The sequence below is a fragment of the Euprymna scolopes genome, chromosome 14, assembly GCF_053919585.1.
Source record: "Euprymna scolopes isolate OS-2025 chromosome 14, ASM5391958v1, whole genome shotgun sequence".
Classification (NCBI taxonomy): domain Eukaryota; kingdom Metazoa; phylum Mollusca; class Cephalopoda; order Sepiida; family Sepiolidae; genus Euprymna; species Euprymna scolopes.
In genome coordinates this window covers 94,190,837-94,203,352 of record NC_136495.1, presented here as the reverse complement: position 1 = coordinate 94,203,352, position 12,516 = coordinate 94,190,837, and the positions used below count along the sequence as shown (strand labels likewise).

The 12,516-nt window shown below is 34.1% G+C and overlaps 1 protein-coding gene across 4 annotated transcripts in view; it reads left to right on the top strand.

Annotated features, from left to right (window-relative positions):
* Positions 1–12,516, top strand: part of LOC145293168 (doublecortin domain-containing protein 1-like) — a 562,737-nt gene that overhangs the window by 426,176 nt on the left and 124,045 nt on the right. For all 4 annotated transcript variants that reach the window (XM_080139630.1, XM_080139632.1, XM_080139631.1 and 1 more), the window contains exons 31-33: positions 947–1,100; positions 7,139–7,389; positions 10,001–10,169. In XM_080139630.1, the coding sequence (XP_079995756.1) occupies positions 947–1,100; positions 7,139–7,389; positions 10,001–10,169 (574 nt within the window). The remainder of the gene's footprint in view (positions 1–946; positions 1,101–7,138; positions 7,390–10,000; positions 10,170–12,516) is intronic.

Below are 12,516 nucleotides of genomic sequence, written 5' to 3'. Positions count from 1 at the left end.
GTTTTTAAGGCAAAGCTAATAAAAATTATTTGTTCTCCTTGGCCTTTTGGCCAAGATCAAAGTGTAGTATCTATTTTTCAGATGCTACATTTCAATTTCTTGTATTCATTAATATTTATAACTACAACAACCGTAATATGTACCACATAAATTTTATTTCAACATGGTTTCATGTAGCAATTATTTATTACGCATTTATCTTAAATAGGAATCATCAGAATAAACCTGTTTTCAAAACATTTAATAAAAAAAATCCATACATGCAGCTGCAGCTGTAGTTGTTATATTTATAAGGACGTGCTCTACAATACAACATATGTAATACAGAGTTTGAAGATTATAGTTATGAAATCAACAAAACATAATGATTGTCAATTTCTTGATTTGTGTTCAGCAGAATACTAGCATAGCCGGTATGAAATTGACATTCACCGTGTTGTTGATTTTCATATCTATATGCGCAGAAAAGAATGCCTATCCCAAAACGGTTAAAATGAATTTCCTGATAGATAGAAAGAAATACATTTGTGTGTGCTAGAACATTTTCATCCTAAATGCTATGCAATAATGCACAATGTAACAAATATGCATAAATAGAACTAGTTAAATGAAACCAACAATCCACTAAGAAACCATAAAAGAAATGAATAATTAAAGTTCGTTTCTCAAAGGATATGCAAATTAATTAACCTTTATTTAGTTGCTCGCATATCCATGACTGATTACCTTAAGACATTTGCTTTAATAATTTCTAAATAGAAAAAGTAGGCTTTTAATATTAGTGTCAGTGTGACGAAAAGGTCAACTTCATATAGATACGTTATTACAAAAACATTGTAGAAGAAAACAGCATTTAGAACCTGAGAATTGTAAAGAAAATTAAATTCCTGCCAATAAATCATTATAATTGTGACTTATCGTCTGAATACTCTCTTCCTTTTCATAGGGTTACATTATGGATCTCCAAGAAAAATCCGAAGGAAATGATGAAGATCAAAAAGTAATGCTATGTGAATCGTGTGCACACACCATGAGGGGGAAATTCTCCATGCAGAAATTGGAATCCGAGATAGAATTCTTTTGTGCCATGGGCAAACCAGGTAAGAATAATATTAAAACATATGTAACGATGCATTCAATAAATCTTTTGATAAATTCATGACGGTTGAACCAGCAAAAATACCACAAATAAATCAGAAAATCTATTGTATTTAAATTATTATTTTTATTTTTATTTTTATGATATTGAATCAGATTCAAGTTTATATGTAGTACACACACACACACACACACACACACACACACACACACACACACACACACACACACACACACACACACACACATACACACACATGTATATATAATTAAAATTATACTAATACCTATAACTTATATTTTTCAAATGTGAAGAAATTTATCATTTTAGCCAAGGAATATTTTTGATTTCAACAAAAGCATAGATTTATATACACATACATTTCAAAACCAGAAGTTGTATTTAATTGTCACTCATAAGTTTTTTATTCAATTTTTATGAAGTACATTTCACACGTGTTACGTTGAATAGTGAAAGACCACTAAACAACTCCCCAGAGACATATGTATGTTCCTATAAAACTGTTGGAAAGTATTTTTATATGGAATGGAATAAGAATTTAGAGAAGAAAAAAGATAAAAGGAAATAGAGATCTGTTAAATAAGTAAACACATACATTTTAAAAAACATTAATTTATTGTAGTGTTTATAGGCATCCCCCCCTCCAAAAAATATGAATTCAAAACTCGTGTGGGAAAACGTATTACGTCGCCATATTCAATTTCAAAAAGATTGAGTAAATATTTCCAAGATTTCGAATTTAGGTTCTAGATTCAAGGCAAAAAGCTAAATCATATATATATATATATATATATATATATATATATATATATATATATATATATATATATATATATATATTAACGCTAACTTTCGCGCTTTTTGTCTGGGTCAGTTTGACCTTGCTTTTCAAATTTAAACTGTCACCGTTTTTCGGGGTTTTTTATTTTTTTAAGCCTTAATTTTTTTGATTCATCCAGCCTTGACAGGCGTGTTTTAAATATTATCTCTAGTGCTTTTCTTTTAATGATTTGGAATTCATTCCATTTGCGGTTTTTTCCAAGGAACTCTGCCTTTTGGATTATTTTGGACCATTTGGAATTTACCCATTGGATTGAAATTTTAAATTCGACCGTTTTGGATTTTACCATTTTTGGATTTTTACCCTTCACCGGACTATCCATTCATGTGAAATCTTTTTACTATTTTTCTTTTGCCTCCTGTTCCCCTTACCTCACCCTTTTTTTAACCAAGTAAGATCTTTGACTTACTTGTAGTTTCATTAAATACTTTTATATGCAAAATCCGATCCTGCATTTTGCTAATTCCTGCCCTCTGATGAGAAGGAGAGTATTTCTTCGAAACTCCGCGGATCTTAATCCACTTATCTTGTGCTTCCTTTTTTAAAATTAAATATGTTTTTAACTCTTTTTCAAGATGTCTTTTAACATGTTTTATTAATCATTTGTTCATATTATAAGCTCTATTTCCTTTTCGGTTTTATTGAGCTTTTTACATCTGGCTGAGTTTATTTTACTTGTAAATATTAATTCTTTAATATTTATAATATATTTTAAGTTTACCATTTTGATTACCTTGGTAAACTTATTGTAACTTTTATTTATATACATACATATATATATATATATATATATATATATATATATATATATATATATATATATATATATATATATATTAGAATAACAAAATAAAGGATAAAATGCAAAATATAAAGTAATAAGTATGGAAATAAAATAGAAGTAAGCAGTTATCACATAAGCATGAATAAAAACATGATGTAACTATGGATATAAAGAGTTAAGTATAAAATAAGATATAGATTTAAAATAATAATAATAATAATAATAATAATAATAATAATAATAATAATAATAAACTCTACTGGAGTAAAATATGAGAAGAGCGACGAGATCACAATAGAAATGCCGAATGGCTGAAAGACATAAAAGAAGAGTTACAACAAATCGAAGAAGGAACAGTGAATGAAATCAGTAACGAAACCCTAAAGAAAACCATAGGAAAAATGGCAAACTGGAGAGCACCAGGGCATGACGGGATACATGCATACTGGTTCAAAAAATTCACAACTTTACACAAAAGGCTAGCCCAAAACCTGAGATGTATACAGGAAGCAATGTACCAGACTGGATGACAAAAGGTAGAACCACACTGCTACAGAAGGGCATGGAGAAAGGAACCGTCTCTAGCAACTATAGGCCAATCACGTGCTTACCAACTATGTGGAAGACACTGACAGCGCAACTGAAGAAACAAATCTACCACTCCCTAAATAACCATGAACTCATCCCCGAAGATCAGAAAGGATGCCAAAAAGGAAAAAGAGGAACACATGACCTGTAATATATAGATTAAAAAAAATCCTAAAGGAGGTAAAAAGGAGGAGAAAGAATTTAGCCATGGCATGGATCGACTACAAAAAAGCGTATGACAGGATCCCCCAAGCATGGATAATAGAATGCCTAAAAATGCATAAAATACCAAGCGGGATCACCAACATAATAGAAAATGCAATGAAAACATGGAGACTGGAATTGACAGCCGATGGACAACACATAACAAAAATTAACATATAAAGAGGCATTTTTCAAGGAGACTCACTATCAACCACTACTGTTCATCATAGGCATGATGCCCTTGAACAGTATTCTGAGAAAGTGCCAAGCCGGATACAAGTTCTCCAATGCAGGGGAAAAATGAACTACCTGATGTACATGGACGATCTGAAACTTTTTGCAAGGACTGAAAAGGAGCTAGAGATACTAATCAACACTACCAGAATCTTTAGCCAAGATATTCAAATGGAATTTGGAATGGAAAAGTGCGCACAACTAGTTATAAGAAAGAGAAAACTGGAAACGACAGAAGGCCTGGAACTACCCAACCAAACAGAAATGAGGGCACTAGGGAAACAAGACGACTATAAATACTTGAGAATTCTGGAAGCGGACACCATCAGAGCAACAGAAATGAAAGAGAAAATTGGAAAGGAATACCTCAGGAGAACAAGAAAACTCCTGGAAACGAAATTATATAGCAGAAACCTAATAAAAGGTATAAATACTTGGGCAGTATCACTAGTAAGATACTCAGGACCGTTTATAGGGTGGACAAAAGAAGAACTGAGACAACTCGACCAGAAAACCAGGAAAATCATGACCATGCATAATGCACTACACCCAAAGGACGATACTGACAGCCTCTACGTGAAAAGGAAAGACAGCGGGAGGGGACTGATCTGTATAGAAGACTGTGTGAAGGACACAAAAAAAGAACTAGAAAAATACATAATGCAAAACACTGAAAGGATAATTATGGCAGCGAGAGACACCGAAAAAACAACAAAACAGAAAACAGAGAGACAAACGACAAAACGAGAAAAGGGAAATGGGAAGAGAAACAACTCCACGGAAGATTCATAAGAATGACAAAAGATGGGAATAACGAAAACACTAGGACATGGATGTGAAAAGGACATATAAACCGAGAAACTGAATCTCTAATAACTGCAGCACAAGATAACTCGATAAGAACCAACGCAAAGATCGATAAAACACAAGAAAACAGCAAATGCAGACTCTGTGGACAGAAAGACAAACGATAGACCATATAGTAAGTGAATGCAGCAAACTGGCCCAAAACGAATACAAAAACAGGCACGACCAAGTGGGGAGGGCAGTACACTGGGAATTATGCAAACGACTGCATTTTGAGTGTACAGACAAATGGTACAAGCATAAACCCGCAACAGCACTCAAAAACGAGAACCACAAAATCCTATGGGACATGGACATACAGACGGACAAACCCATCCAAGCAAGAAGACCAGATGTCGTAATAATTAACAAGAAAGAAAAATCCTGTAAAATCGTAGATTTTGCTGTCCCAGCTGACCACAGGGTGAGTATGAAAGAAAAGGAGAAACGAAGAAAATACACAGAACTAGCCAGAGAGTTAAAAGGGATTTAGAAGATGAAGAAAATCAAAATAGTATCGATAATAGTAGTAGCACTAGGAACAATTCCGAAAAACTTTGAAAAAAGAATAGTAGAAATTGGAATCAGAGGAATAACTGCAAAAATACAATGCCTAACGATAAAGAAAACGGCTGAAATATTAAGGAAAACCCTAGAATGTGGGGAATAACACAAGACAATATAACAAAGAAGCATTAAAGTTCTACACCACCATCATGCATCCCCCCATTGTCTCATCACCGTTCCCCCCCAATAGAAAAGTGATACCAAAGAGCCGAGAAGGGTCAATGAGGATCGAAAGACCGAGGAGAGAGTGCTGACCAGACCTCCGCTGGACAAGCGCGAAGAGAACTGGGATCGTGGGGAGACTTAGTGCCACTCAAATTCCAGTACAAACCAATGGCCACTACCAGCGAGAAATCAATGGTATGAGGCTGTTGCGATGACGCAAATTTATTTGCAAATGCTATCGAAGGAGGTGGAGAGAGCTGGACGTCTGGGGAGACTTGTTGTCACTCAGCTTCCAGAGAACACCACAGGCCTCCAAACCGATCGTTTGTTGACTTGTGCGAAAGCTCCATGTGAGCCAATAATAATAATAATAATAAAAATACAGTTGTATTTCAATAAAGTAGGATTAAAAATTACAATATTTTAGTTTCCAAAATGCTAGCAAATTAAACTTAGAATATTTGATTAGAAGATTTAGTGGTGATAATAAGCAGAAAAAAATGGTAGAAATTGATGGTGGGGAAGTCATTGAAATTAAGAAAAATGAAGTGGGGAAGGGGCTATCTACTGTAATCCTATGTCCTCTGGGCTGCATGTGTCACAACCCTGGTTCACAGGACCATATTTGTGATATACCTCTGGCCATGCTTGTCGATCCCGGCTCACAGGACGATCGATACAGCTCAACAGGGCTACACTCATAGCTCTGCCTAGTATTGGACCTTTTAAGGGTGACCAGACTTTCACTGGTCACTTGAAATACCGCTCTGCTGCTCAGGGTATGCAAAACGCGCATGACCCTAAGTCTATGTGGCAACTCTTATCTTTAGCTGGCCGTTTGTCGTCAGATGGTGCGGTTGGGTTCATCCATCGTAGATGCTCTGATGAATGGCTTGTATGCTGCTCTTCTCAGCTGCAATTTGGCATTGGTGCTATAATAAACTGTGTTTCAAATCAATAATTCAAAAATAACTCTGAGACCATTTCTTATGAACAAAAATAATTATTTGAAAGATCTTCACGGTAAACTTTGTACAAGGAAAGCTAAATTCTTTGGGTCGTCACGGTTTTCTGATGCAGGTTGATATAACTAGGTTCGATTAGACAATCTCCCAGCTAGGAACAAGAGCTTTTCAACAGCTTTTCTGGGGGTATCTGACCCTTGGGCAAGAGCCTAGGGCGATAGTTCTCTTCAACGCCAGTCAGCCAAAATCCCCTATTTCTAAAAACACAATGGTTCTTATGAAATATAATTTCCAACCACCCTTCTCTTAAGGTCATTCTGTTTTCCTCTTTAGAGATTACTCTTTCCTTTTTCTATCCCATTATCTTATGTTCTTTTTCTTTTTTCTTTTCTTATGAATCTCTTCTTTCTCTGTTTCTCTTTAATTCTCTCTTTCCTTTTTCTTCTCTCCCTTGTCTCTCCTTTCCAACCAAATATATGCTAAATCAATTTATTTATCTGTTCGAAGAAACTAACTTATCAGCTAACTTTCGCATTTTTCTAGCCTTGTTTCCACTGCTAATTTGGTGGTCTGGCACTTGACTAGACCAGGTGGCCTATGACAATATTTCCTAGATAATAGAGCAGACGTCGTCATGTCAACTTCACTTCTCTTTTCTGTTTATCATATCGGCAATAAAAACATTTGCCATTAGCATATTCAGTGTAGCGAGTATATGCCATATTTGTCTATATAAATAAAATTAATATATTTTGTTCTTCTTTATTGAGCACTCTTAATAACCTCGTTATTCATTATTTTTCAACTTTATTTTTTTGTTTCAGATATGCATAAACTACATGGAAGTTTCCAGATTTTAAACAACAAAGTTGATTTATCGACCCACGAGGCTTTGTTGACATTGCAACATTGGGAAGAGAAAATGCAGCAGATGCGGGAAATAAGTAGTGTGCATGCAATTGCAACAGAGATTGCAGCTACACAGAATGTGCACACAGTTAAATTGCTTGCCTACAAAAATGGAGACGGACGCCTCAGGAATGGGCAACTCATCATTGGTTCAAGCATCGAAGGGGTCAGTAGAAAAGACATTTTACACATACTTTCTAACAAGATTCACACACACACACACACACACACACACACACACACACACACACACACACATATATATATTTCAGGTGGGATTTGTCCTGACACTCTACGGGTAGTGTTAAAGATGGTATCGGCTCTTTTCCAACAGTTTTGCATGAAAAATCGAAATAATATTATGAGTATTATTTTAAAAGATGACTTAAGCAATATTCAAATTGCTCAGTTGGGAAAGACTAAGTCTGACAACCTTGACAGTGCAATTTCGATTTTTCTCTAATTAATTTTTTCTTAATGAAAACAAAGAATATATTTTTCCTTTTTTTTTAAATATAAAAAAATGTAAGTGAATCTTAGATTGTGATATATTTGCCTCTCTGTATCTCTATCTGTGTCTCTGTGTTTGTGCATATATATATATATATATATATATATATATATATATATATATATATATATATATATATAGATAGATAGATATAGATATAGATATATATATATAAATAGAATGTGTAGAAGGCGGTACAATGCAGAGGTAACAGAAAGACACAAGCTGAAGCAGGTGAGAAAGTTTTATTAATACAACTTACAAATACATGTGTACATATTCATATATTTCTTATACACATTATATTTATATTTGCACAGTGGTCACCTCGGAAAGTATATATAAAGACATTGATATTAAAAGCCTACTTTTTCTATCTAAACATTATTAAAACTAACTCATTAATAATCGATGAGGCTAGATTACCCTGTATATAGATAGATAAATAAATATGCATACCTAACTTTATAAATATAGAGATATATACAAGAAAAAGAGGCTTTGTCGGTATATAAAAATATATTTCAATTTTAAATTTGTGTAGAGATAAAATTTAGAACTTTGTATCTTATCCAAAGAAATTGAAATTCGTGAATCTGGCTAAGAATTCATCCTCAAGCCTGTTAATCTTTTAACATATGAATACATATGGCATAATTACATTGATACATCGGTTCTCATTAGATCATTGAAGTTAAGCAACTTGAGCCTAGTCAGTATCAGATGGGTGACAATTTGGGAATACCAGGCACTGTAAGTAGGGGTTCGGTGATACTTCCCTGCAAGCGTTACAAAAACCTACTGTTGTCATCTCCTCTGATTGGAATTTACATACAACTGGGGATTTAATATTCCTTTGACACTTTCTCCTTTGGACGAAGCTAGTTCAACCCACCTAGGTTGAATGTCACTGGCATACATAATATAAGTGAATATACGTTTTCAGTTATCTCTGTGATACCCATATTTTTTTATGAATAAGGCATTGAGATCTTCGTCTGGATTTCAATCTACTTCCTCTCCTGGCATCTTTGGGTCAATTGAAGTTGAAATCTTTTTTTAGAATTCTTTTCTTTTTCAGATCATTTTTTTAATTTGCAACCATAAGCAAAAAAGTTTTCACTTAGTATTCAGTTGAATGAAATATTTTTCAAAATGTCTTATCTATTTATAGTAGATCCAAAAATAAAGTCAATTCTAAAAATGTTTGCTATAAAGAATGAAATGGTGAAAAATTGTTTCTGTTGTTGTAACCGCATGGTTTATTTGTTTAAAAAAAAAACTCCTTAGCATACAAGGCAGACACGTCAGAACGTAACGAAACCGGTATCGTTTTAAACCTCGAATTTTCGGACGACAAATATCGAAAAATTGGCCAAAAAACATTAATTCCTCCATCCTCAATAGGGCAGTTTTCTACAATGAGGAGTCGTTTTTTTCGCAGATATTTTCGAAGGTCATCGTCTCCTTTTGATTGACTAGCCTTAATTTTAACGTTCGCCACTTTCGGTTTTGCGATGGACGCAAAAGCAAAGACGTCACGTGTTTTTTTCACGTTCTTTTCTTCCTTCGCGGTGCAGGTTCGAGCCTGCCTACCTATCACCACTTTTTTATTTATTTATTTATTTATTTGCTCAATACACACCTCCAAACACCCGGTCAACGCCGGGCATCCAGGCTAGTTTAGTTATAAAACTCAACAAACGAAAAAAAGTGTCAAAAAAGAAAATCATATTTACATGCGAAATTATTCAAAATTGAAAAAATAGCACAACTAAATTTCTTTTAATTTTTTAAAATTTTATTTATTTATTTATTTCATTTCATTCCCGGTCCGCGTTTTTGTATTGCCTCCATAACAAGTGGTCCTTGTAAGATGTGTTCATTTTTCTCGTCCTACACTGTAATCACGTGATTAGAATTTCTCAACACCAAAAGTAGACAATACCTCTCCCTATGCTGCATCAAGAAACAATGTAGTCCAAGCTGTTTGTTGTCAATAAGAAAGAACAGACTCCAAAATAATTTCTACTTTCACGAAAAGAACTGATTGCAGTCAGCTTGGTTTCTGTGAAATGTGACAACCTGCAAGTTCGAATCCAGTCATTTTCATAGCACAACTTTCACTTATAGATGTTGGCAACGTTCACGTGGTCCCTCTCGTAAATACCTGTGATTCGAAAGAATCAAGGAAACTAATGCAAACAACAAAATCGATCAAATAAGTCATAACATGCAAATGTACTTTTTTTTTTTTGGATTGTAGCTTCTTCAGCAGTGCACTCAGCGACTCGGTTTGGCAAATGCTGCCCGCAAGATGTACACGGAAGATGGCAGCCTCATGCTTAAAATCGATGATCTTGTCAAGCAATCAGTTGCGAATTGCAAATCAGAGTTCGAACATCAAGTGGACAAATATATTAAAGAAAAGCAAAGTAAGTTTTTATAAAGAAAAGAAAAAAATGTTTTCCTCAAAATGATTTATGTAAATCCATACATTTATTTATGCAAATCAGATTATTTTTTTTTTTTAAATGACACAAGTTCTCTAATCTCTTCATTAATAAACTTGATAAAAATCCAGAATAGTTAGCACTCGATAGCAAAAGCAACACATAATGTGCATTAAGGAAGTACAAGTGCACTAAGTTTTATAGAAGTAATTATGAAACAAGCAGTTATGCACCAACCACTCGTCTCCCCCTCTTGAGTGGGGCGCAACAATATCTCTAACCCTAACCCGATCCCACACTGTCTTCCAAGCTCCAGCCCTGGTCTCATTGCAGTAATGTTGCATACCATACAGAATGTGCTCCGACGAACTTACTGCACTTATAACCCCTCGATGCAAATACCTATTACCAACCCGACGATCAACAAAATTCCACTCTTTCATTGTAGAGGTTCCCTCTACTTATTTTTTTGGATTGCTTGTTTTTGGAATTTTCTCCCTGCTCCCTATTTCTCTAACTATATCAACATGCATAAATTTAAATGTGCTATAAATTTAGCTCTTAACCACAGTCGTCCCCAATAGTATTTCCTAGTGGGAATATGCCTTGTTTGAGTTGAACAAAAGAAAAAATTAACTGCAAAGAAACGTTTTGAATAAAGAAAATCACATTATTGTTCAGTTAACCATGTATTTTTATGTGGTTTAAACCATTAAAAATATGTAAGTTGAGTCATTAAATGAGGAAATTTGGTATCTTTTGAAATGCAAATGTGTTACACAATTTGTAGGCTGTAGGAAATTACTAAGCCAAGAGCCTCGTCCTCTCCCGACTCCATATTGGCTATACAAAACTTAATTTATTCCTGAAGGTACAAAAAGATCTGCTTGTCATGCCCTATACCTATAATGATACTTTATGATTGAATATGTCAAAAATGCTACAATGTTAACATGAAAAGATTGTTTGATGATATTTTAGTTGAAGGTCTTGAAAAAGTGCAATGAAGGTGAATGACGAATTAAACGTGACATTTTACTACAATGATTCACTGATTACATACCGAATTTCTATATTGACATCTTAAAACATGTCAATATGAGAAAGCAGCTTCAGGAAAAAAAGAAATCGTTGTTGACATAGGCGTCTTCTTTCCTTTCACGTATCAACTCTTAAGAAATAGTTTTTTTGTATCCACTCTTGTGGCTACTCGTGATTGAATAAAACAAACAAAAAAGAATGATAACTCTTACAGTTATTTATTCATGTCCCAACGAGCATCTTAGGCAAATGCTCCAAACAAGGCGTGAAGTCACTTGTGCTAAGAAAAATGATGCAAAGTCAGGAGATGCTTACTGGCCTTAGTCTAGAAAAGGTCAAAGTTATAGATAAAAGGAAAATAGTCAGCAGGAAGAGAATTCTACAAGCCTGCAGTTCGTGTAAAGAAACAACTGCAATAGGAAGCTGTATTACAATAAAGTATCGAAACAGCAAATTGGAGACCACTAGACAAATGAGTCAAACGAGCTGCAACAAAAGAAGCAAGCAATAATAGATCAGCCAATTCTGAAAAAAAAAACACATGCCATAAAAGTATTTATAGAAAATACTGAAACTAGCAATATAACGTCTGTGTCAGAGAGAGAGAGAGAGAGAGAGAGAGAGAGAGAGAGAGAGAGAGAGAGAGAGAGACAGACAGACAGACAGACAGACAGACAGACAGACAGACAGACAGACAGAGGTTGCAGAGAAGAAGAAAAGGTGAGGGCAATCAAATTACAGACACGTTTCTTCAATTTATCAAAAAACATTAAATGGAACATACCCAAAATACACATAGTCTAATGGTAGATTTGTAGAAATAGAGAACAATCGCAGGCGTGAGAAATGTTTAGAGCTCTAATTATAGCTTGAATTTTACATGGTATAGACGCACACAAAATTTGAATTGTTTCCAAAAGAATTTTTATCTATTTGTCACCTAAAACGGTTTCCAATTCTTGTAATGTGAATATTGACTCTTTACATGCATTATAAATGTTCAATAATATTAAAAAAAATAAAATTATAAACATCTAAAAAAATAAAACATCTCTCCTCAAATAAGAAAATGATTTCCAAAGAAATTCAGTTGCATTTCAGACTATGTAACTTAAATGTTGGAAGCTCTCGTGAATGGCCTAGTGAGATTGTTGAGTTTCTTAAGAAAAGACGTATTGATTTGTCTTGTGTCTAAGAAAATCTTCTAAATAAGAGTTCTTGCATTAGTAAATGTACAACAGCTAAGGTAGCAGATTCAGTTCACAGAGGAAAGCCAAGGAAAACATAG